The sequence below is a fragment of the Pan troglodytes genome, chromosome 20, assembly GCF_028858775.2.
Source record: "Pan troglodytes isolate AG18354 chromosome 20, NHGRI_mPanTro3-v2.0_pri, whole genome shotgun sequence".
Lineage (NCBI taxonomy): Eukaryota > Metazoa > Chordata > Mammalia > Primates > Hominidae > Pan > Pan troglodytes.
Genome location: NC_072418.2, coordinates 10723623 through 10749549, shown reverse-complemented (window position 1 = coordinate 10749549; position 25927 = coordinate 10723623). Strand labels below are relative to the sequence as shown.

The 25927-nt window shown below is 53.8% G+C and overlaps 1 protein-coding gene across 2 annotated transcripts; it reads left to right on the top strand.

Moving 5' to 3' along the window:
* The first annotated feature begins 5147 nt into the window (after window positions 1–5147).
* On the top strand, window positions 5148–25882 carry KANK3 (KN motif and ankyrin repeat domains 3). Of its 2 annotated transcripts, none has more exons than XM_513032.6 (11): window positions 5148–5195; window positions 10529–10590; window positions 12668–13960; window positions 14041–14140; window positions 14344–14550; window positions 14652–14736; window positions 15230–15446; window positions 23368–23513; window positions 23634–23834; window positions 23917–24015; window positions 25544–25882. In XM_513032.6, exons 2-11 carry the CDS (start codon window positions 10557–10559, stop codon window positions 25625–25627), a joined length of 2466 nt encoding a protein of 821 aa, XP_513032.2. In that variant the 5' UTR covers window positions 5148–5195; window positions 10529–10556; the 3' UTR covers window positions 25628–25882. The 2 variants fall into 2 exon arrangements, with proteins under 2 accessions (XP_513032.2, XP_009432825.1); XM_009434550.4 differs by lacking the exon at window positions 5148–5195 and adding an exon at window positions 5203–5369.
* The last annotated feature ends 45 nt before the right edge of the window (window positions 25883–25927 follow it).

The following is a 25927-nucleotide window of genomic DNA, read 5'->3' as shown; positions in this document are numbered from 1 at the left end:
CAGGCCACATAATTCTTGGTCCTTGGGGATGGCCTGTGCATTGCAGGGTGGTTAGCTACAGTCCTGGCCTCCGCCCTCTAGGTGCCAAAAACACCCGCCTCCTCATTACCCAAAAGTGCTCCTAGATATTGTCAAACATTTTTCCATGGGGCAAAATCTGGTTGAGAACTACCCCCTGGAGGAACTCCTTAAACTATACATTTGTGGGTTTTTTGTTGTTGTTGTTGTTGGTTTGTTTTGTTTTGTTTTTTGTTTTTGTTTTTTACTTTTAATTGCATTTATTTTAATGCTGAATTTACTCCCATGCCATAAGTTTTTGTTTCTTCAGTTTCTTCTGGGATATCTTTTTCTTTCTTTTTTTTTTTTCCGAGATGGAGTTTCACTCTTGTTGCTCAGGCTGGAGTGCAATGGTGCGATCTCGGCTCACCGCAACCTCTGCCACCCAGGTTCAAACGATTCTCCTGCCTCAGCCTCCTCCTGAGTAGCTGGGATTACATGCATGCGCCACCACGCTTGGCTAATTTTATATTTTAAGTAGAAATGGGGTTTCTCCGTGTTGGTCAGGCTGGTCTCGACCTCCCGACCTCAGGTGATCCACCCGCCTCGGCCTCCCAAAATGCTGGGATTACAGGCGTGAGCCACTGCGCCCGGCCTTGGGATATCTTTTTCTTTTGGGCAACCTCCTCCTCTGGCTTAGGAACAATCTGTTCCTTTTCAGTAAGAATCATCTCAGTGTGGCAGGGAGAACTCATTCATGGGTTAATCCGACCGGAGCTCCGTAGGTCTGGCGACGCATCTTAGGTACTTTGTTCACTTGGATATGCTCAATGACCAGAGAATCTACATCTAACCCTTAAGTTCAGCATTACTCTCTGCATTTTTTTTTTTTTTTTGAGACGGAGTCTCGCTCTACTGCCCAGGCTGGAGTGCAGTGGCACAATCTCGGCTTTGCAACCTCCGCCTCCCGGGTTCAAGCAATTCTCCTGCCTCAGCCTCCCTAGTAGCTGGGACTACAGGCACGCGCCACCACACCCAGCTAATTTTTGTATTTTTAGTAGAGATGGGGTTTCACCGTGTTGGCCAGGCTGGTCTCAAACTCCTGACCTCAGGTGATCCGCCCACCTCAGCCTCCCAAAGTGTTGGGATTACATGTGTGAGCCACCACGCCCGGCCACTCTCTGCATTTTAAAGCATGTACAGCAAAAACTCAGCACTTTTTCTGGGCCACTGACTTTGTGTCCAGCCCCACTGCTTGGCCTGGGCACACCTGCCAACTCCACCATTGTAATGTTGGAATGGTACACACTGTTTCTGTAAAGTGACATCTTTCAGATACTTCGTGGATTTTCATATATACATACCCTTGATGGCCTGGGCAGTTTCATGAGTGTTCTCAAAGTGAACATGAAGATTTGAACCTCTTGATTTGCATGATTTTGTGGGGTTCTCTGGGTCAAGTGAATAGCAAACCATTTTCCCAGATTACCTCAGGCCACTTAGGGAAAGAGTATACATTTGTTTTATGTGGTTTCTTGAATCTGGCTGTGTGTGTGCATCTATGGATGCTTTATTTTACAATTATATATATATTATATATATTTATATTATATATATATATATATATTTTTTTTTTTTTTTTTGAGACAGAGTTTCACTCTCGTTGCCCAGGCTGGAATGCAATGGCTCACTCTCGGCTCACTGCAACCTCTGCCTCCCAGGTTCAAGTGATTCTCCTGCCTCAGCCTCCCAAGTAGCTGTGGTTACAGGCATGCACCACTACGCTGGGATAATTTTGTGTTTTTAGTAGAGACAGAGTTTCTCCATGTTGGTCAAGCTGGTCTCGAACTCCCGATGTCAGGTGATCTGCCTGCCTCGGCCCCCAAAGTGCTGGGATTACAGGTGTGAGCCACCGCGCCCGGCCACAATAAAAATATTTTAGGGCTGGGTGCGGTGGCTCACGCCTGTAATCCCAGCACTTTGGGAGGCCGAGGCAGGCGGATCACGAGGTCAGGAGATCAAGACCATCCTGGCTAACACGGTGAAACCCCGTCTCTACTAAAAATACAAAAACTTAGCCAGGTGTGGTGGTGGGTGCCTATAGTCCCAGCTATTCAGGAGGCTGAGGCAGGAGAATGGCGTGAACCCGGGAGGCGGATCTTGCAGTGAGTGGAGATCACACCACTGTACTCCAGCCTGGGCAACAGAGCAAGACTCCGTCTCAAAAAAAAAAAATATATATATATATATATACATATATTTTAAACATTCCAATGGAGGCCAAGTGCAGCGGCTCATGCCTGTTATGCCACTATTTAGGGAGGCTGAGGCAGGAGAATCACTTGAACCCAGGAATTTGCGACCAGCCTGGGCAACAGAGAGAGACCCTGTCCTTACAAAAATAAGAAACCTGCTGGACGTGGTAGCACATGCCTGTAGTCCCAGCTACTCGGGAGGTTGAGGTGGGAGGATTGCTTGAGCCTGGGAGTTCAAGGCTGCAGTGAGCCATGGGTCTTGCCACAGAACTCCAGCATCGGCAACAGAGTAAACTCTGTCTCAAAGGAACAAAGAAGAAAATTCCAATGGAGTTTCTGTGGGGAAACGCGACAGAATTCCACAGTTTTTTTTTTTTTTTTGAGACGGAGTCTTGCTCTTTTGCCCAGGCTGGAGTGCAGTGGCCCGATCTCAGCTCACTGCAAGCTCCGCCTCCTGGGTTCACGCCATTCTCCTGCCTCAGCCTCCCGAGTAGCTGGGACTACAGGCGCCCGCCACCACGCCCAGCTAATTTTTTCTATTTTTAGTAGAGACGGGATTTCACCATGTTAGCTAGGATGGTCTCGATCTCCTGACCTCGTGATCCGCCCGCCTCGGCCTCCCAAAGTGCTGGGATTACAGGCGTGAGCCACCGCGCCCGGCCAATTCCACAGTTTTAACTGAAAGAATCAACCAATTAAAATAGCCCAGGAATTTTGTTTTTTTTTAAAAAGTATCAGATGTTAAAATACATTTTAAAATATTACTATATTCTGGCCAGGTGCTGTGGCTTATGCCTGTGATCCCAGCACTTTGTGAGGCCAAGGCAGGTGGATTGCTTGAGCCAAGGAGTTGAAGACCAGCCTGGGCAAAGTAGTAAAAGCCCGTCTCTACTAAAAATAAAAAAAAATTAGCTGGGCGTAGCACACACTTGTAATCCCAGCTACTTGGGAGGCTGAGGCAGGAGGATCTCTTTAACCTGGGAGGCGGAGTTTGTAGTGAGCTGAGATATTGTGCCACAGCACTCTAGCCTGGGCAACAGAATGAGACCCTGATTCAAAAAAGAAAAAAAAATCATTATTTCAGCAAACATTTATTAAGCATCTACTGTGTACTAGGGTCACTGGATAAAGCAGTTATCAAAACCAGTTTCCTGTTCCCATGGTGCTGACACTTAATTTAGAGACGGAGTCTCAATCTGTCACCCAGGCTGGAGTGCAGTGGCAGAAATGGAACCTCTGCCTCCCAGGTTCAAGTGATTCTCCTGCCTCAGCCACCCAAGGAGCTGGGATTACAGGCGTGCACCACCATGTCTGATTAATTTTTTGTATTTTTTTTTTGTAGAGACAGAGTCTCACTCTGTTGCCCAGGCTGGTCTTGAGCTGCTGGGCTCAAAAGATCCTCCCACCTCAGCCTCAGGAGGTGCTAGGATTACAGGCATGAGCCACCCCACCTGGCCTTGGTGCTGACACTTTAGTGAGATGGCAAGCAGGTAAACCAATAAATAACCAGCCAGGCATGGTGGCTCACGCCTGTAATCCCAGCACTTTGGGAGGCTGAGGTGGGTGGATCACCTGAGGTCAGGAGTTCGAGACCAGCCTGGGCAACATGGTGAAACCCTGTCTCTACTAAAAACACAAAAATTAGCTGGGCGTGGTGGTGTGTGCCTGTAATCCCAGCTACTTAGAAGGCTGAGGCAGGAGAATCGCGTGAACCCCAGGAGGCAGAGGTTGCAGTGAGCCAAGATCGCACCACTGCACTCCAGCCTGGGACAGAGCGAGACTCTGTCTCAAAAAAAATTAAATTAAATTAAAAAATAAACCAAATAAATAACTGAGTGTTTTGTTTTTGTCTTTTTGTTTTGTTGTTTTGTTTTGTTTTGTTTTGAGAACTAGGTCTTGCTATGTTGCCCAGGCTGGTCTCAACTCCTGGCTCAAGCTATCCTCCCATCTATGCCTCCCTAAATACTGGATTTACAGGCGTGAGTCACTGCGCCTGGCAATAACAGAGTCTGCTTTTTTTTTTTTTCAGATAGTAAAAGTAGCTATTAGGTTAATACAATAGAGTGATGAGAAAAATACTAACTGGGGAGGGGCTATGTCAGGCATTTAGGGGGCAGCAACACAAAAGCTGAACCTCAGAAAGTAGGGAAGGCTGGGCGCGGTGGCTCACGCCTGTAATCCCAACACTTTGGGAGGCTGAGGCGGGCGGATCACTTGAGGTCAGGAGTTCCAGACCAGCCCGGCCAACATGGTGAAACCCCATCTCTACTAAAAATACAAAAATTAGCTGGACGTGGTGGTGTGTGTCTGTAATCCCAGCTACTCGGGAGGCTGAGGCAGGAGAATTGCTTGAACCCAGGAGGCGGAGGTTGCAGTGAGTGTCACTGCACTCCAGCCTGGGACTCCGTCTCAAAAAACAAAAACAAAACAAAACAAAAAACAGTAGGGGAGGCTCAAAAAGTACCTACGTGTACAGGTGCAAGGGAAAGCATTTCAGGTAGGTGGAACAGCATGTGCAGAGGCCCTGAGGTGGGGAAGATCCGGGACCTGATACTTCACCCAGGCACTGCGAAATAAGTGCCAGTTATAGAAATCCCACCGGGTTACTCTTCTACTCATAGTTCTCCCATGGCTCCCTCGTGCCTGTGGATCAAATCCAAGCTCCTTGGCCCGGCGCTGGGCAGAGACTTGACCTCTGCTGGTGCAGAAATGCCGCCAGCCAGCGCTCGGCGACCGTCACTCCAGGGCCCGCCCTCAGTCACCACCCCTACATTCCAGGCCCCGCCTGCCTGTCCCACCCCACCGTCCCATTGGGCGGCTTGGAGAGCCTCGGGTGCTGGTTGGCTGGCGTGGCCGTCAGTTAGGGCGAAGGCCTTGATAATCAGTCCCCGGACTTCGAGGGGGCGGGCTCGGGTGCGGGCGCGGCTGGGGCTGCGGCTTCAGGTAAATTGCCAGCTTGCGGGGACACGGATGGGGGACCCCTGGGTGGGTGGATTCGGGGACGCACCGGGACCCGGCGCTGCGCTGCGTTTCCAGCCCCACTGAGGGCTCTGCCCGCTGCGACGGGGCGGGCGTCGTGTCCTCTGGCCGGGACCCCTCCCACATTGGAAGTCCCAGGTGGGTAGCGAGCAGAGTGGGGGGCTCTGGAGGCGTGGGCTTGCCCCCCTCTCGCCCTTCGGGAGCTCACTGCGGGGCTCGTTCGCTCCCTAATGCCACAACCGGCCCTGGGACCCTTTCCAGGGACGGCCTGGGGGACCCCAGCCAGCCCCTCGCGCTGGGCTGGGTGTGGGAGCGTGACACGGAAATGGTGTTTTGGGGAGGGACGCACGGCCCCCGGACCCGCAGACAATGGGTAGCGGATGGAACCGCCCGGCGGCGCTTCCTGTAGGAAACTGCTCTGTCTCTGTGCGGCTAGGACGACCTGGGGGTGGACGGGTGATGATGACTTTAACACCCACCTTCCTGCCGCCACCAGTCCCCCACCCACCCACCTCAAGAGTCTGAGAGTCCCAGCAGACATCAGGGGCTGCCAGTACTCAGGGCCTCCTGGAAGGCGCCCTCTCCCCAGGACTGGGATCCTCACTGGCCTGCCGTAGCCCCCACCACTCCGGTTTGGTGATCACAGCTCTGCGTCCCAAAATAGTCCCTGGGGCGGGAGAGGGGGCGTATGGCGTCGGCTCTGACGGCCTAATGAGGGGGTCTCAGGCACAGAATCCGGATCTAGCTGTGACAGTCAGGGCAGGGAGCGGAGGAGAGGGAAGATAGCTAAACGCCCCACTTTAGTGAGGCCCCAGCCCCTGAAGCCGCAGAGGTGGTGGGCACCTCCGCCCCCAATCAGAGTCTGACACAGGTGTAGGCTGGGAGGGACAAGCCCCCTGAGGCTCCTTGGTGGTTCATGCCTGTTATCCCAGCACTTTGGGAGGTCGAGTAGGGCTGATCTCTTGAGGTCAGAAGTTTGAGACCAGACTGACCAACATGATGAAACCCGTCTCTACTAAAAATTCAAAAATTAGCCAGCTGTGGTGGCAAGTGCCTGTAATCCCAGCTACTCAGGATGCTGAGGCAGGAGAGTCGCTTGAACCCTGGGCTCAGAGGTTGCAGTGAGCCGAGATCCTGCCACTGCACTCCAGCCTGGGTGACAGAGACTCCGTCTCAAAAATAAAAATAAAAGAAAGCATTCAAGTGTAGTGGCCAAAGCAAGGACTCTGGAAGACCTGCCTGGGTTTAAAACCTGCCTCTGCCTGTTTATGACAGGACCCAGGCAGGACACTAAACTGTTCTGTGTCTCAGTTTCTCCATCTGTACAATAGGGGAAGGGACAATGATCATAGGAAATCCAACCTCAGTGGATTTAGCTAGGATTTTAAAAAATAAGTCAAGGTCAGGTGCAGTAGCTCATGCCTGTAATCCCAGCACTCTGGGAGGCTGAACTGGGAAGATTGCTTGAGCCCAGGAGTTGGAGGCCAGCCTGGGCAACATAGCAAGACACCTGTATCTACAAAAAATAAAATTAGGCCGGGCACGGCTCATGCCTGGTTTGAGACCAGCCTGGCCAACATGGTGAAACTCCGTCTCTACTAAAAATACAAAAATTAGCCAGGCATGGTGGTGCACACCTGTAATCCCAGCTACTTGGGAGGCTGAGGCAGGAGAATCACTTGAACCCGGGAGGCGGAGATTGCAGTGAGCTGAGATTGTGCCACTGCACTCCAGCCTGGGCGACAGAGCATGACTCCATCTAAAACAAAAAGCCAAAAAATTTAAAATATTAGCCTGAATTAGCCAGGTGTAGAGGTCCATTCCTGTAGTCTCAGCTATTTGGGAGGCTGAGGTGGATCACTTGAGCTCAGGGGTTCAAGGCCACAGTGAGCTATGATCGAGCCACTGACTCCAGCCTGGGTGACAGAGTGAGTGAGACATTGCCTCTAAAAAAAAAAAAAAAAAAAAAAAAAAGTAAATATCCATAAATTCCTTACACTAGAGGCTGGCCCATAGTAAATATCAAAAGTGTTGTTATTATTTGACATTCTGGAGGGATCCATTCCTTTCTTAGCCCAGCCTCTGGATCCAACTGCTTCAGCTAGTTTAGGTCTTAGGAATGGCCCACAGCTGTCTTCTGAGATCCCAGGGCCTGGGATTTGGGTGTGACCAGGTCACCGGAGGAGGACGCTGACCCCGTTGCGTCATACAGCCAGCTGTGTGAGAAGCAGACCGAGACCCCCCAACCCTTGATCTGGACTTTTTCCACAACCCAGTTCTTCCCTGGCAATTTCCTGAAAACAAGTGACGAACGGCATTGGCTGTCCTCTGCGATGACCCGCTGGCCTGTAGACCCACCCCTTGCAGCCGGTGTGAAGGGACGGGAAACAGCTGCTTGGGGACTGGAAGAGGCCCCCTGCCTGGCCTTGGAGTGGGAAGGGAGAGGTCAGGGACCTTGGCCAGACAGAGGTGGGAAATGGAGTTAGGGTTTCCCCAGCAGTGGAGTAGGGTAATGAGTCAGGAGGGCTGGTGGGTGCTCAGTGCTTCATAGTATCAGGCACACAGGTGGTCACCAGGGATTTGAGGAGCCAGAAGGGGTGGCTGGGAGTGTTGCCATGTGGTTAGCACAGACGGGCAGTGGCCCAGGGAGAGGATGAAGTGGGTTTGGCAGATGCCTGTCAGTGGAGGACTGGACAGGTAAAGGGCAGTCAGAAGCTGTGGCAGGGACCTGCTGACAAGGGTTCCACAGATGGGCAGAGCCCAATCTGAGGGTGCTTCCCACAGGCAACTGATTTAATTGTTCTGTGCCTCAGTTTCTCCATCTGTAAAATATGAATAATAATACTACTTTGCAGTATGCAAAGTGTTGTATGGGGGCTGTGTGTGTGTATATATATATATATGGTTTTTTTTTTTTGAGACGGAGTCTGGCTCTGTCCCCCAGGCTGGAGTGCAATGGCATGATCTCAGCTCACTGCAACCTCTGCCTCCCGGGTTCAAGCGATTCTCCTGCCTCAGCCTCCTGAGTAGCTGGGACTACAGGCATGCACCATTGTGTCCAGCTATGGCGATTACATTTAATCAGGCAGGGCACACCGTAGGCACTTTCCCCTCCCTGAAGGTTTTCCATGTGGGCTTTCCAAAGCCCATCTTTCCCACTCCGTGTTCCTGTGCTTTTCTTTTCTTTTCTTTTTTTTTTTTTTTTTGAGACAAGGTCTTGCTCTGTCACCCAGGCTGGAATGCAGTGGCATGATCATAGCTCACTGCAGCCTGCATCTCCTGGACTCAAGAGATACTCCTGCCTCAGCTTCTTGAGTAGCTGGGACTACAGGTGCATGCCAACACATCCAGCTAATTTTTCTGTTTTTTGTAGAGATGGGGTTTCGCTATTTTATTTATTTATTTAGAGACAGAGCTTCGCTCTTGTTGCCCAGGCTGGAGAGCAATGGCTCGTGAGCCACTGTGCTCGGTGGTTTCGCTATTTAAAAACAAACAAACAAAAGAGATAGTGGCCAGGCACCTTGGCTCATGCCTGTAATCCCAGTGCTTTGGGAGGCCGAGGTGGGTGGATCACCTGAGGTCAGGAGTTCGAGACCAGCCTGGCCAACATGATGAAACCCTATCTCTACTAAAAATACAAAAAATTAGCCAGGTGTAGTAGCAGTGGCTGCAATCCCAGCTACTCAGGAGGCTGAGGCAGGAGAATCACTTGAACCTGGGAGGCAGAGGTTGCAGTGAGCCGAGATTGTGCCACTGCACTCTAGCCTGGGCAACAAGAGGGAAATTCTGTCTCAAAAAAAAAAAAAAACAAAAAGAGATAGGGTCTCGCTATGTTGCCCAGGTGGGTCTTGACTCCTAGGCTCAAGCGATCCTTCTGCTTTGGCTTCCCAGAGTGCTGAGATTTCACCCTGTGCTTTTTGAACCAAAGTTCTGGATTCAATATTTGTCCTTGTTAAATATCACATTATTATATGTGGCCCAATCTTCCTCACTTTCTTACAGCCTCCATCATGTCATCCAAACAGTCACTTTCCCAGGCAGCCCCATGAATAGTCACAGCTCTGACAACCCAGGTGTTTTGTGTTTGCATTACAAACTCTTACAAGCCAAGGATCAAGCCTGTGACACTCCACTAGCGACATTCCAGGGAGACAAGTATCCATTGGTTTGTTGATTTGGATCTTTGGTGCATCCAGCCCGCAATTCCCCATCATTCCTGCAAGAGTTTCACAACTGACCTTGGTAAAAATTTGGACGCACAATTACAGTTTTTTTTTTTTTTTGAGACGGAATCTCGCTCTGTCGCCAGGCTGGAGTGCAGTGGCATCACCTCAGCTCACTGCAAGCTCCGCCTCCCGGGTTCACGCCATTCTCCTGCCTCAGCCTCCCAAGTAGCTGGGACTACAGGCGCCTGCCACCACGCCCGGCTACTTTTTTATATTTTTAGTAGAGATGGGGTTTCACCGTGTTAACCAGGATGGTCTCGATCTCCTGACTTCATGATCCGTCCACCTCGGCCTCCCAAAGTGCTGGGATTACAGGCGTGAGCCACTGCGCCCGGCCCAGATGAGTTTTTAATGATCCTGTGAAGGGCTTCCAACTCTGATCTTTCTTTCCTAAAGGCTCATAGTCCACTACATAGAGCGTCCATTTCTAATTTTCCCCAGAGATTATCAGAAAACCCAGCAGGTCTGGAATGCCTCCCCAACTTCCAGCTACCCTTGTTTTCTTGGTCACCTTCTTCTTTTTGCTTGATGTCTTTCCTGCTTCCTCCTGCCCAGCAGGCTGACATCTGACACCTGGGGATCATTCATTCCATCCAAAGTTTCAAGGTCGGCTAGGCACGGTGGCTCATGCCTATAATCCCAGTACTTTGGGAGGTCGAGGCAGGCGGATAACTTGAGGTCAGGAGTTCGAGACCAGCCTGGTCAACATGGTGAAACCTCATCTCTACCAAAAATACAAAAATTAGCCAGGCGTGGTAGTGGGCACCTGTAATCCCAGCCACTTGGGAGGCTGAGGCAGGAGATTCACTTGAACCCGGGAGGGGGAGGCTGCAATGAGCCGAGATTGTGGCATTGCACTCCAGCCTGGGTGACAGAGCGAGACTCTGTCCCAAAAAAAAAAAAAAAAAAGTTTCAAGGTTTCTTTAGGGAAGAGGAAGGAGAGGCCATGTGTGGAGGGAGGTGGCTGGGTGGAGGAGAGCTCTTGGGTCCTGTTTGCTTAGACTCAAAGGCAGGCCCCAGAGGCTCCAGCCAGAGGGACAGCACCCAGCCCCACCTTCACCCCTTTTGCAGGGTGCCTCTGACAGCTGCTGCAGGAAACATGGCCAAGTTTGCCCTGAATCAGAACCTGCCCGGTGAGTGCGCAAAAAGAGAGATGTGTGTGTGTGTGCGCGTGCACAGAGAAACGCTTGATGCCCTTGTGTGTGGACGCAGCCCTACAGTGGCCAGAGGGTCCTCTCCAATGTCATGAGCCTGCTTTAAACCACCTATGGCATCAATCATGGCCGGGTGCGGTGGCTCATGCCTGTAATCCCAGCACTTTGGGAGGCCACGGTGGGCGGATCACTTGAGATCAGGAGTTCGAGACCAGCCTGGGCAACATGGTGAAACCCTGTCTCTACTAAAAGTACAAAAATAAGCCAGGCACGGCTGGGTGTGGTGACTCATGCCTGTAATCCCAGCTCTTTGGGAGGCCGAGGCGGGCAGATCACGAGGTCAGGAGTTCAAGACCATCCTGGCTAACACGGTGAAACCCCATCTCTACTAAAAATACAAAAAATTAGCCGGGCATAGTGGTGCCCCTGTAGTCCCAGCTACTCGGGAGGCTGAGGCAGGAGAATGGCTTGAACCCGGGAGGCGGAGCTTGCAGTGAGCAGAGATTGCACCACTGCACTCCAGCTTGGGCGACAGTGAGACTGCGTCTCAAAAAAAAAAAAAAAAAAAAAAAAAAAAAAAAATTAGCCAGGCATGGTGGCGAGTGCCTGTAGTCCCAGCTACTCAGGAGGCTGAGGCAGGAGAATTGCTTGAACCTGGGAGGCAGAGGCTGCAATGAGCCAAGATCGCACTACAGCACTCCAGTCTGGGCAACAGAGCAAGACTCTGTCTCAAAAAAGAGAAAAAAACAAAACAAAAAAAACCCCACCTATGGCACTAATCGCAAGTGGACTATACCCCCTGCCACCCCAGGTAGCCCTCAAACCAGGGAAGTGTGGCCCCTGTGCCTCCATTCCTCTTCCCCCTGCCTTCTTTACTCTGCTCAGGACACCCTGGTCTCCACCTCGCTGTGACTCCAGCTGACCCTCCTCCCTCCTACCCCAGGGTATTTCCATGGGCTGTTTTCTTCTAGAAACCTTTTCCCAGCTGCTTCCTCCTCATCGTGCAGGACTTCCCCTCGCCAACCTTTTTTTTTTTTTTTTTTTTGAGACAGGGTCTCACTCTGTCACCCAGTCTGGAGTGCAGTGGTGCAATCTCGGCTCACTGCAACCTCTGCCTCCCCGGCTCAAGTGATCCTCCCACCTCAGCCTCCCGACTAGCTGAGACTACAGGCGCTCACCATTATGCACAGCTATGTGTGTATATATATATATATATATATATATATATATATATATATATTTTTTTTTTTTTTTTTTTTTTTTTTTTTTTTTTGGAGATGGGGTCTCACTTTGTTGCCCAGGTTTGTCTCGAACTCCTAAGCTCTAGCGATCCACCCGCCTCGGCCTCCCAAAGTGTTGAGATTAGAGGCGTGAGCCACTGCGCCCGGCCAGGGCTACTTTTTTTTTTTTTTTGAGAGGTTCTTTTCTGTCGCCCAGGCTGGAGTGCAGTGGTACGATCTCGGCTCACCTCAAACTCCGCCTACCAGGATCAAGTGATTCTCCTGCCTCAGCTTCCGGAGTAGCTGGGATTACAGGCGCGCGCCACTACCGCCCAGCTAATTTTCGTATTTTTAGCAGAGACTGGGTTTCACCATGTTGGCCAGGCTGGTCTGGAACTCCTGACCTCAGGTGATCCGCCTGTGCCGGCCTCCCAAAATGCTGCGACTACCGGCGCGAACCACCACGCCGGGCCAGGGCTCCACTCCACAGGAAAGTCCCCTACACAGGAAAGCTTCCCTGGCAACCAAACGCTAAATCGGGCCTCCTCCGTTTATTCCCTGTTATTATTATCATTGCCGTAGGCATCGTTTGGAAGGATGCATATCTGCTTTCTACAGGAGGACAGGGATGTTTGTCTTGCTCACTGCTGTGTCCCCAGGGCCTAGAAACGTGCTTAGCACAGAGTAGGTGCTCATTAAACACGCGATTGAGTGAATACTTGGGTACAGATAGGTGTGAAGCGTGGGCATGGGTGGGGGACACGCTCGGTTTGTTTAGTATCTCCCGGGTTTCCCCGTTCTGATGCGCCCTCCCCGTGCCCCCGTCGTGCCTCCAGACCTGGGCGGCCCCCGCCTGTGCCCGGTCCCCGCCGCCGGGGGCGCACGCAGCCCGAGCTCGCCCTACTCGGTGGAGACGCCCTACGGCTTCCACCTGGACCTGGACTTCCTCAAGTACATAGAGGAGCTGGAGCGTGGCCCCGCTGCCCGCCGCGCCCCGGGACCCCCGACCTCGCGCCGTCCCCGCGCGCCCCGGCCCGGCCTCGCGGGCGCACGTAGCCCAGGCGCCTGGACATCCAGCGAGTCCCTGGCCAGCGACGACGGTGGAGCACCGGGCATACTCTCCCAGGGCGCGCCCTCGGGGCTCCTGATGCAGCCGCTGTCGCCGCGCGCGCCCGTGCGCAACCCGCGCGTCGAGCACACGCTCCGGGAGACCAGCCGGCGGCTGGAGCTGGCGCAGACACACGAGCGCGCGCCCAGCCCCGGCCGCGGGGTCCCGCGCAGCCCGCGCGGGTCCGGCCGCAGCAGCCCCGCCCCTAATCTTGCCCCTGCCTCGCCCGGCCCTGCCCAACTGCAGCTGGTGCGCGAGCAGATGGCCGCGGCGCTGCGGCGCCTGCGCGAGCTCGAGGACCAGGCGCGAACGCTGCCCGAGCTGCAGGAGCAGGTGCGCGCGCTGCGCGCCGAGAAGACGCGGCTGCTGGCCGGGCGCGCGCAGCCCGAGCCGGACGGGGAGGCTGAGACGCGCCCGGACAAGCTCGCCCAGCTGCGGCGGCTCACCGAGCGCCTGGTCACCTCCGAGCGCGGCGGCCGTGCCAGGGCCAGCCCCCGGGCTGACGGCCCAGACGGCCTGGCTGCAGGGCGCAGCGAGGGCGCGCTCCAGGTCCTCGACGGGGTGGTCGGGAGTCTCGATGGGACGCCCCAGAACCGGGAGGTGGCCGCCGAGGCCGTGCCCGAGACCCGAGAAGCGGGTGCCCAGGCCGTGCCGGAGACCCGGGAGGCCGGCGTGGATGCTGCCCCCGAGACCGTTGAGGCGGACGCGTGGGTGACCGAGGCGCTGCTGGGGCTGCCTGCGGCCGCCGAGCGCGAACTGGAACTGCTGCGCGCCAGCCTGGAGCACCAGCGCGGGGTGAGTGAGCTTCTGCGGGGCCGGTTGCGGGAGCTGGAGGAAGCCCGCGAGGCTGCGGAGGAGGCAGCGGCGGGGGCCCGGGCCCAGCTACGCGAGGCCACCACCCAGACCCCGTGGAGCTGTGCCGAAAAGGCCGCGCAGACCGAGCCCCCGGCGGAGGCGCCCTCCTTGACTCAGGAGAGCTTGCCCGGATCCATGGACGGAGACAGGGCTGTGGCGCCCGCGGGTGAGTCCCGACCCCGTCGCTGGGCCCTGGCTTACTCGGCGCCGGACTCGAACTCAGTGCCCTCATCTCATCCCCGCCAGGCATCCTCAAATCCATCATGAAGAAGAGAGACGGCACACCTGGTGCCCAACCCAGCTCCGGACCCAAGAGCCTGCAGTTTGTTGGGGTCCTCAACGGAGAGTGAGCGCCTTTCCCCTCCTGTGGCAGCTTCTGCCGGGACATAGACTGGGGTTGGAACCCCAGCTCTGCCCCTCTGCTGGCAGCGTGGTCTGGGCAATCCTCAGTTTCCTCATCGTTAAATGGGAACGGCCACACCCACATCGCAGGACTCCAGAACGAGCCCACAGGGGAGGTTTAGCAGACGCCTCCCACCCTGCCCCCAGGTACGAGAGCTCCTCCAGCGAGGACGCCAGCGACAGCGATGGCGACAGCGAGAACGGTGGCGCCGAGCCCCCGGGTAGCTCCTCGGGCTCCGGGGATGACAGCGGCGGGGGATCCGACTCGGGCACCCCTGGCCCTCCCAGCGGCGGGGACATCCGGGACCCTGAGCCCGAGGCGGAGGCAGAGCCTCAGCAGGTGGCACAGGGGAGGTGAGCGGCGCTCTCTAGTTGTTTGGAGAGGAGGCGGCTGCCCTCCTCCTGGTCGGCGCTGTCCCCGATCCATCCTGAGCCTCTCCTGGCCTCCTCTGCAGGTGCGAGCTGAGCCCGCGTCTGAGGGAGGCGTGCGTAGCGCTGCAGCGGCAGCTGAGCCGGCCCCGCGGAGTAGCCCGCGACGGCGTGAGTGCCCCGGGAGCGCAGCACCAGGGAGTGGCGTGGGAGCCTCCAAGGACCTCTGACGCCCACTTAGGGGAGCGCACCGGGTTCCATCCCTTCCCGCCAGGCACCTCGCCTGACCCCGGGCTCTCCGAAGGGATCTCCTTCCCAGGACAGCGCCGATCTTTCCTTGGTTGCCCCAGAAAGGCCCGGCCCCAGCCCCACTCCCGGACTCCCCAAGGGCAAGCGTTCATTGCCTTTCCCCGTTCCATGTTCTCCCGCAAATTCTTCCCTGGAAGGAAAGGACCCCCTTCCCCCGTGTTTGCCCTCCGATAGGGGTGTGGCCCCGGCCCTCCATCTGGGTTCGCATGGCTCCCCACCTGGACGAGGAGTGACCTTCCTTACTTGCCTGGAAACGCCAAATGGGTCTCTTCCCAGTCCCGCCCCTCCCCAGCTCCCCCACCACGGCGCCGCCGTGGACCATCGCCGATGTTATCTTGGCCCCTATCCCTTGCAGGGCGCAGTGCGCCTCGTGGCCCAGGAGTGGTTTCGAGTGTCCAGCCAGCGGCGCTCTCAGGCGGAGCCCGTGGCCAGGATGCTGGAAGGGGTGAGGCGCCTGGGACCCGAACTGCTGGCGCACGTGGTGAACCTGGCGGATGGCAACGGGAACACGGCCCTGCACTACAGTGTGTCCCACGGGAACCTGGCCATCGCAAGCCTGCTCCTGGATACGGGTCAGAGCCAAGGGAGGGTGGGTGGGACACCAGGAAATGGGTGGGGGGAGAGGGCAGGGGCTGACCTAGGCTCAAAGACTCTGGAGAGGAAAGCAGAGAATGGCTGTCCAGCACAGGGCACCACTCCTCCTTGAGTTTATTTTATTTTATTTTATTTTATATTTTATTTTATTTTATATTTTATTTTATTTTATATTTTATTTTATATTTTCTTTTCTTTATTTTTTTATATTTGAGACGGAGTTTCACACTGTCACCAGGCAGGAGTGCAGTGGTGCGATCTCGGCTCACTGCAACCTCCGCCTCCCAGGTTCAAGCGATTCTCCTGCCTCAGCCTCCCGAGTAGCTGGGACTGCAGATGTGTGCCACCATGCCCAGCTAATTTTTGTATTTTTAGTGGAGACGGGGTTTCACCATGTTGGCCAGGATGGTCTTGATCTCCTGACCTCGTGATCTGCCTGCCCCGGCCTCCCAAAGTGCTGGGATTACAGGCCTGAGCCACTGCACCCAGCCAACCTCCTTGGGTTTTAAACCTCTTCCTGTCTGGGTTCCCAAAGGCCTTCTGCCCTCTGAGCCAGGCATGGTGGCTCATGCCTTTAACCCCAGCACTTTGGGAGGCCGAGGTGGGCAGATCACTTGAGGTCAGGAGTTCGAGACCGGCCTGGCCAACATGGCAAAACCCCATCTCTACTAAAAATACAAAAATTAGCTGGGTGTGGTGGCACATGCCTGTAATTCCAGCTACTCAGGAGGCTGAGGCACGAGAATTGCTTGAACCTGGGAGGCAGAGGTTGCAGTGAGCTGAGATCGTGCTACTGCACTCCAGCCTGGGCGACAGAGTGAGGCTCAGTCTCAGAAACAAAAACAAAACAAAACAAAAAAACAGAAACTAGCTGGGCATGGTGGTGGGAACCTGTAATCCCAGCTATTCGGGAGGCTGAGGTGCGAGGATCACTTGAACCCAGGAGGCAGAGGTTGCAGTAAGCCAAGAGTGAGCACCACTGCACTCCAGCCTGGGCCACAATGCAAGACTCCATCTCAAAAAAAAAAAAAAAAAAAGAGGCCTTTTGGCCCCACCATACCCCTAGTTCTGCCCTGAGGCTCCTCCTACTTTGCAGCTGGAGGGAATACACAGTTCTGGACTTAGGTAAACCTCAGTTTAGGGGCATTATTTAATCTTGCTTGTGAAATGGGGTTGGCAAGGCCTCCCTCCCTGGGTACCTATGATAATACAGGTAGTACGAGATCAGTAAATGGCCAGCATGTGCTCTGTCCCTGAATCTCCAGCTGGAGCACTCACCGAGTTCCTGAGCCCCAGTGTCCAGCCTGGAGGGGAGGTACTCACCAGGCAGGGCTCTGACTCCTCCTGGGATGGGGCACTGTGCCCCACCCACCTCCAGCTGCTTGCCCCGATAAACTGGGCACAAAGGGTCTGGTGGGTGGTAAACAAATCGCTGTCCACCAGGAGCCCCCTCCCTCCAGGTACCCTTCTGCAGGTTCAGAAACCTCTGAGTCAGCCTTTGGGCACCTCTGGTACTAACTGCAGGTTGAGGCGGGTCCCACTGCCTGCCCCCAACCCCCTAAACACGCAGATCCCTCCCATCCCTGCAGGTCTTTATGACCTAGGAAAGGATATAGCTGCTCTGGAAGCTGGGGCATTGTAGGAGACAGGGGACAGTGAATGAATCTAAGTGAATTTTTTGGGCATCTCATGCCTTAAAGGGGGCTGGGGCTGAGGCAAGGAAGTAGGCGTCGTTGGTCACTGCAAGAGGCCCCAGGCTCCTTGGCCCCTTTATCTCCTACATTTGAATCCCCCCCCACCCCTTTTTTGTTGTTGTTGTTTTGATATGGAGTCTCGCTCTGTCGCCCAGGCTGGAGTGCAGTGGCATGATCTCTCTGCTCACTGCAACCTACGCCTCCCGGGTTCACGCCATTCTCCTGCCTCAGCCTCCCGAGTAGCTGGGACTACAGGCGCCCGCCACCATGCCCGGCTAATTTTTGTACTTTTAGTAAAGACGGGGTTTCAACATGTTGGCCAGGCTCAAACTGCTTACCTCAACTGATCTGCCTGCCTCGGCCTCCCAAAGTGCTGGGATTACAAGCATTAGCCACTTTGCCCGGCCTTGTTTGTTTTTTTGAACAGATCTTGCTCTGTTGCCCAGGCTGGACTGCAGTGGTGCAATATCAGCTCACTGCAACCTCCACCTCCTGGGTTCAGGTGATTCTTATATCTCAGCCTCCTGAGTAGCTGGGATTACAGGCACGTGTACCACACCCAGCTAATTTTTGTATTTTTGTATTTTTTTTTTTTTTGAGATGGAGTTTCGCTCTTTTTGCCCCAGCTACAGTGCAATGGCACAATCTCGGCTCACTGCAACCTCCGCCTCCCAGATTCAAGTGATTCTCCTGCCTCAGCCTCCCAAGTAGCTGGGATTATAGGCATGCACCACCACACCCAGCTAATTTTGTATTTTTAGTACAGACAGGGTTTCTCCATGTTGGTTAGGCTGGTCTCGAACTCCCGACCTCAGGTAATCCGCCTGCCTCAGCCTCCCAAAGTGCTGGGATTACAGGTGTGAGCCACCGCGCCCAGACAATTTTTACATTTTTAGTAGAGATGGGTTTCACCATGTTGGCCAGTCTGGTCTTGAACTCCTGACCTCAAGTGATCCTCCTGCCTAGGCCTCCTAAAGTGCTGGTATTATAGGCGTGAGCCAGTGTGCCCAGCCTCTAATTCCCATTTGGCTCCACCTCTCCAGACCTTCCCCTGGTTCTCACTCATCTCCCCTCTGCCTATACTTGCTTGCTGTCATATACACTAACGCCCCTGCATTCAGGGGCTGTTTCCTCTTTCATCCCCTGGAATCCAGAGTCTGGAGGTACGTGGGTGTGCACTTTGCTCTTCTTCTCCACTTCCAGATCTTTCCGCCTCTTCCTTCTCAAACCCTACCTTGGAGCATCTTGTCACTGCCTAGGCCCCTCCTCACTCTGCCTCTCTGGCTTCTACCTCTGACCTCAAGTAGCTCCTCCTTTCTTGAACTTTAGCTCCTGGCCAGTTCTCCCTCTCTCCCTCCAGCCTAATCCTTGCTGCAAAGCAGGTCCACTGTGCACTGGTTACCCCTTCAGTCCATTGCACCTAGGAATGTGCTTTTCCTACCTGCCTGAGTCTGGTAAGGTAGAATACTCATTCACATAACAAGTTACACGAAGCAGGTTCCTTATTTACAGATAGGCAGCAAGGGACAGCAGAAGCCTAAGATTGACAGTGAGCCAATCCCCCAAGGCTCAGGAAGGCTGCCCAAGGTGGATGGAATCTGGTCTGCAGGTGCCCCACTTGCACGGCAGGTGAGGGACCCTGGAAAGCGGCCCACTCTAGGTTTTATACCCTGGGGAACAGGAATTGCTGGGCTAATGCATTAAAGGACAACCTGTTTCTAGATGGGGACAGGAACAGAGCCTAGGCTGTTCCAGTCAGTTCCTCCTTATCTCAAGATTGCATTTCCAGAGCATTCTATAGTTAGTCTTTTTTTTTTTTTTTTGAGGCCGAGTCTTGCTCTGTTGCCTGCTGGAGTGCAGTGGTGTGATCTCAGATCTCAGCTCACTGCAACCTCTGCCTCCCGGGTTCGAGTGATTCTCCTGCCTCAGCCTCCCGAGTAGCTGGGATTACTGGCAAGCGCCATCATGCCCAGCTAATTTTTGTATTTTCAGTAGAGACGGGGTTTCACCATGTTGGCCGCTGGTCTTTAACTCCTGACCTCAGGTGATCTGCCCGCCTCAGCCTCCCAAAGTATTGGGATTATAGGAGTGAGCAACCGCACCCGGCCGGCACTTGTCAATTTCCTTTTTTTTTTTTTTTTTTTTTTGAGATGGAGTCTCGCTCTGTCACCCAGGCTGGAGTGCAGTGGCGCCATCTCGGCTCACTGCAAGGTCTGCCTCCCGGGTTCATGCCATTCTCCTTCCTCAGCCTCCCCAGCAGCTGGGACTACAGGTGTCCGCCACCACGCCCGGCTAATTTTTTTTGTATTTTTAGTAGAGATGGGGTTTCACCGTGTTAGCCAGGATGGTCTCGATCTCCTGACCTCGTGATCCGCCCACCTCAGCCTCCCAAAGTGCTGGGACTACAGGCGTGAGCCACCGCGCTCGGCCCACTTGTCAATTTCAACATCCTCCCCCATGATCCCTGCAACCTCCTGGCTGCTCTCCTTCCTTGACCTTGACTCTGCCCCACATCAGCTTTACAGGTATAACGTCAGCCCCAGACCTTGATGTCCCTAATAGTTGTGCCCCTTACAGAATCTCACTTCTCAGCTCCCCACTTCCCGACCCTCACCTCCCAGCTTCTCGGCTCACAGGCTCCCATTCCCCAACTCCAGTAATCCTTGGACCTTGCGGGGACAATTACCCACTGCTCCCTCTCCGTTTCACGGCCCCCACCCCTTGTCTCTTTGCCTCTGTCATCCTCCTTCAGCCTGTTGTGGACTCTTCTCCATACCCCTCTCTCACCCGACCCTACCTGCCTGCCTGACAAACCCACAGCAAACCGTCAAGTGTTGAATAAATGCCTGCTCCCACAGAACTTTCAGGAATGTGTAGTTTTGAGTGTGTGTGTGTGTGTGTGTGTGTGTGTGTGTGTGTGGTGGGGGTAGTGAGCGAAGAGTGGAGAGAGACGATTATCAGGTAAAAACGTGAAATAATTTCAAATGCTAATAAGGGCCGTAGCAGAAGACAACCAGGGGATGAAGTCAACAAAGCGTGATTCTTTTTAAATTTTTTTGTAGGCATGGGGTTTCACCATGTTGCTCAGGCTGATCTCCAACTCCTGGGCCTAATTGATCCTCCCTCCTCAGTCTCCCAAGTAGCGGGGACTACAGGCGTTCTCCACCACACCCGGCTAATTTTTGTATTTTTAGTAGAGATGAGGTCTCGCTCTGTTGTCCAGGCTGTTCTCGAACTCCAGAGCTCAAGTGATCCTCCTGCCTCGGCCTCCAATGTTCTGGAATTATAGGCGTAAGCCACTGTGCCTAGCCAGGGTGATTCTTTAGTTAAGCAAGGTCAAGGTAGCTGCAAGAGAAAAGGGAGAGGGAGCAGGAAGATAGGTGGGTCCTTGGCTAGCCTGCAAGGACCCCACTCTGGTTATTTCTGGGTGCTCCTCCCTGACCACCTGATGCCTTACATGGTGTCTTAGTGGAAGGCATGGACACCCACACAGCATGCCACCCAAACAGGGAACGTCACCCCAACCCCTTTTTACAGACAGCTTTGTTCCAGGCTGGGGTGTAGTGGCGTGATGCAGCCTCAACCTCCCAGGCTCAAGCGATCCTTCCACCTCAGCCTCCTGAGTATTTGGGACCACAGGCACGAACCACCACACTCAGCTAATTTTTTTTTTTGGCGGGGAGCAGAGTGTCGCTCTGTCACCAGGCTGGAGTGCAGTGGTGTGATATCGGCTCACTGCAACCTCTGTCTCCCATGTTCAAGTGATTCTCCTGCCTCAGCCTCTCAAGTAGCTGGGACTACAGGCACACACCACCACGCCTGGCTAATTTTTTGTATTTTTGGTAGAGACGTTGTTTCACCATGTTGGCCAGGATGGTCTTGATCTCTTGACCTTGTGATCTGCCTGCCTTGGCCTCCCAAAGTGCTGGGATTACAGACGTGAGCCACCGCGTCTGGCCAAATTTTTTAAGAGATGGGGGGTCTTCCTATGTTGCTCAGGCTGGCCTCAGACTCCTGGCCTCAAGTGATCCTCCTGCCTTGGCCTCCCTAAGCATTTGGGTGTACAGGCATTAGTCACCATGCCTGGCCTCCATTTTTGCTGTCATTTGACTTAACCCTTTACTCCTCAGTCCCTCATCTCAGCTCTCCTTCCTCACTAGGTTATCCATCTCATGACCCCGATCCTGCTCCTTTCCCCAAGCTTCTCATTCATTTCCTTAAACTACCTCAATCCTCAGAGCCTTCAGAATGGCAGGAGACAGGGATTAAAACAGCCACTCCAGGAAATATCATCCAAACAGGCACTGTGAGGAACAGGGACCAGGATGGTAACAGAACTGATCCCAGAGGAAACTGAGCTCACATTTGTGTTTCATTCAGGATAGGCAGTGTTGACCAGGCTGTTTTGCTTCCTAGGGCTGCCATCAAAGTATCACTGTGAGCTGCTTCAAACAACAGGTGGCCAGACTTCTGAAATCAAGGTGTTGGCAGGTTTTTTTTTTTTTGTGAGAGATGGAGTCTAGCTGTGTCACCCGGGCTGGAGTGCAGTGGCGCAATCTCGGCTCACTGCAAGCTCCGTCCCCCGGGTTCATGCCATTCTTCTGCCTCAGCCTCCCGAGTAGCTGGGACTACAGGCAGCCACCACCACACCCGACTAATTTTTTTTTTTTGTATTTTTAGTAGAGACGGGGTTTCACCGAGTTAGCCAGGATGATCTCAATCTCCTGACCTCATGATCCGCCCGCCTCAGCCTCCCAAAGTGCTGGGATTACAGGCGTGAGCCACTGCACCTGGCTTTTTTTTTTTTTTTTTTTTTTTTTTTTTTTTTTTTACAACAGGTGGCCAGAAGTCTGAAATCAAAGTGTTGGCAGGTGTTTTTGTTTGTTTGTTTGAGACAGGGTCTCACTGTGTTACCCAGGCTGGAGTGCAGTGGCGTGATCTTGGCTCACTGCAGCTCCCAGGTTCAAGTGATTATCCTGCCTCAGCCTCCTGAGTAGCTGAGATTACAGGTGCCTGCCACCACGCCTGGCTATTTTTTGTGTTTTTAGTAGAGATGGGGTTCACCATGTTGGCCAGGCTGGTCTCGAACTCCTGACCTCAAGTGATCAACCACCTCGGCCTCTCAAAGTGCTGGGATTACAGATGTGAGCCAGTGTCCCGGCAGCCAAATTCATTTTGAATTGTTGCTCCTGGCCAGGCGCGGTGGCTCACACCTGTAATCCCAGCACTTTGGGAAGCCGAGGCAAGCGAATCATGAGGTCGGAGTTCGAGACCAGCCTGACCAACATGGTGAAACCGTCTCTCTACTAAAAATACAAAAATTAGCTGGGCGTGGTGGTGCATGCCTGTAATCCCAGCTACTCAAGTGGCCAAAGCAGAAGAATCACTTAAACCTGGGAGGCAGAGGTTGCAGTGAGCTGAGATCGTGCCACTGCACTCCAGCCTGGATGAGAGAATGAGACTCCATCTCTAAATAAATAAATAGTTGCTCCTGGCTGCTGTGTGGAACCTGGAGTGGATTCAGAGAGAAGGGTGGAGGCTGGCACTGTTCTTTAGGGGAGCAACGATGGTGGCTTGGCAGGTGGTGGCCATGAAAATAAACATATCCTTTTATTATTCAGTCAACAAATGTTTAACTGAGCATCTACTATGTGCCAAGTATTGTTCTAAGTACTGAGGGATACAGCAGCAAACAAAACCAAGTCCCTGCCTGATTTGAAATAGGGACTTGATTTGAAATAGCCACTGGGCCAGTGGCTCATGCCTCTAATTCCAGCACTTTGGGAGGCTACAGTGGGTGGATCACTTGAGGTCAGGAGTTCGAGACTAGCCTGGCCAACATGGTGAAACCCTGTCTCTACTAAATAATGCAAAAATTAGCTGGGCGTGGTGGCACATGCTGTAGTTCAGCTACTCCGGCGGTGGAGATTGCAGTGAGCTGAGATCGCACCACTGCACTCCAGCCTGGGTGACAGAGCGAGACTATGTCTCAAAAAAAAAAAAAAGATGAAACAGGAAGGTCCTTCACTGAGCCGATGGTATTTGAGCAACACCCTAGTGAGGGAGGAACCAGGTAGCTATTGTGGGGAGAACGTTGAGACCACCCCGTATGCAGGTGCTGTGCCCGAGGCTTGCAGGGAGGTGAGTGGATCAAGTCGGGCCACGGTGTTGGCATCTCCGTGGACGGCCCCCTTTTCTCTCCCAGGGGCCTGCGAGGTCAACCGCCAGAACCGAGCCGGCTACTCGGCCCTCATGCTGGCTGCACTCACCTCTGTGAGGCAGGAAGAGGAGGACATGGCTGTGGTCCAGAGACTCTTCTGCATGGGCGATGTCAATGCCAAGGCCAGTCAGGTGCATGGGCGCCCCCACTGTGGCTCTCAGCCAGGAGTCACTTCCACTTTGGGAGTCAACCTGTGACCTCCCTTCCCTGAGCCTACCCCAGCCTGTTCCCTCTTCCTCCCCACTCCCCAGACGGGGCAGACAGCCCTCATGCTGGCCATCAGCCATGGCCGACAGGACATGGTGGCAACCCTACTGGCGTGTGGGGCTGATGTGAATGCGCAGGATGCGGATGGGGCCACAGCACTGATGTGTGCCAGTGAGTATGGGCGCCTGGACACCGTGCGGCTGCTGCTCACCCAGCCAGGCTGTGACCCTGCCATCCTGGACAATGTAAGACCCCACAATGGGGCTGGCATCTTGGGGGGTGCCCATGGCTTGGCTCAGGGATCTGACTGTCCCTAACGTTCCACAGGAGGGCACCAGTGCCCTGGCCATCGCCCTGGAGGCTGAGCAGGATGAGGTGGCCGCTCTGCTACATGCCCACCTGAGCTCGGGCCAGCCCGACACCCAGGTGAGCACAGCTCTGGAAGAAACAAACCTTCCCAGCTGCAAATTCAGTTTGCAGAGGATAGTAAATATGCCCTGAGCCTCCCTTTCTGCTCCCCAAAGGTGGCACCAGGGGTGCAGAACCAGTGTCTGGATTCTCCTATGTGGCTGCTTTTCTTTTCTGGGAGACAGGGTCTCACTCTGTAACCCGGGTTGGGGTGTAGTGGTGTGATCAGAGCTCACTGCAGCCTCAAACTCCTGAGCTCAAGGGATCCTTCTGCCTCAGCATCCTCAAGTGCTGGGATTACAGGTGTGAAACCAGAGCGCCTGGCAGGGGCTGGGATTTGATGTGAAAGCAGCAAAACCCCAGTGAGGTTGACACTACCCCAGGTCATGAGACTGAGGCCTCAAGGGGGGAAGTAACCTAAGGTCACAGAGACCTAGCTAAGACCTTTCATGCATGCCCCTGGGCTCCTGTTACCTACTGCCAGGGAGGCTCTTATCAAAGGAAAAAGGAGCCCTTTGGCATCAGGCAGGGTGGGGAAGGGGGTCCAGAGCTTCAGAACTGGAGACTGGGTGAGTTTGCAGAACACATTAACCCCCAACACCACTATACTCTGATGGCCAAGTGCCAGGATGTTTCAGCACTTTCATAATCCAAGTTATCTAATCAGCCCACTCATCCTGTACAGGTTGACCCCAATTTACCATGGCTCCACTTACCATTTTTAATTTATTTTTGAGATGGAGTCTTTCTCTGTCACCGAGGCTAGAGTGCAGTGGGGCGACTGCAGCTCACTGCAACCTCCACCTCTGGGGTTCAAGCGATTCTTCTGCCTCAGCCTCTCGAGTAGCTGGGACTACAGGCACGTGCTACCATGCCCAGCTAATTTTTTTTTTTTTCATTTGAAGACAAGAGTCTCGCTCTGTCACCCACGCTGGAGTGCAGTGGCACAATCTCAGTTCACTGCAACCTCCACCTCCCAGGTTCAAGAAATTCTCCTGCCTCAGCCTCCCAAGTAGCTGGGATTACAACAGCTGTGAGCCATCGCGCCTGGCACAACTTACAATTTTTTGACTTCATGATAGCATAAAAGCAATGTGTGCTTAGCAAAAACCACACTTCAGCAGAGTATTCAATAAATTACATGAGACATTCAATACTTTATTAAAACAGGCTTCGTGTTAGACGAGTTTCCCCAACTACAGGCTAAGGCGTTCTGAACAAGCTTAAGATGGACCATGCTAAGCTGTGATGTTTGGGAGATTAGGTGTATTAAACACCTTTCAACTTGCAATACTTTCAACCTATGATGTACTCACCGGGATGTAACCCATTGTAAACTGAGGAACACCTGTACTCACCCCACTGGAAGGGATGTGGGAGGAAGGTCAAGCGCCTCTTCCAGGTCAGAAGGGGCAGAGGTTGGATACAAACCAGGCAGCCTGGGTCCATGGTAAAAGAACCTCCACTAAGTGAGGCTGGGGCTGAATCCCACGTTTCCTGCCTCAAGGAGATTGCAGCAGGCCCCCCTCTTTTCCCCTCTCTCCAGAGCGAGTCACCCCCTGGCTCCCAGACAGCCACACCTGGTGAAGGAGAATGCAGTGACAATGGAGAGAACCCCCAGGTTCAGTAAGCTGCCTCGTCTGGCTCACTACACCTAGCTGTGGGGAGATCTCCTCGTCAGTCACCTCAGCCTTTGGCGCACAGAAGGGTCCAGGGTCCTCTGCTCAGAGGCTAACACTGGCCGAAGAGAAAGGCAATTTCAGTTGGGGTGACTGTGGCAGGAAGGGGCTCACCCTGGCCCCACCAAGGTGAGGTGGGGACCAAGTGATAGAGCCCTGATCCACCCACTCTCTGAAACTTCTTTGCTAATAAAACATTCCTACTACGCTTGTGTTTTGTTTGGGGTAGAGGGTGCAATATACAAACACGA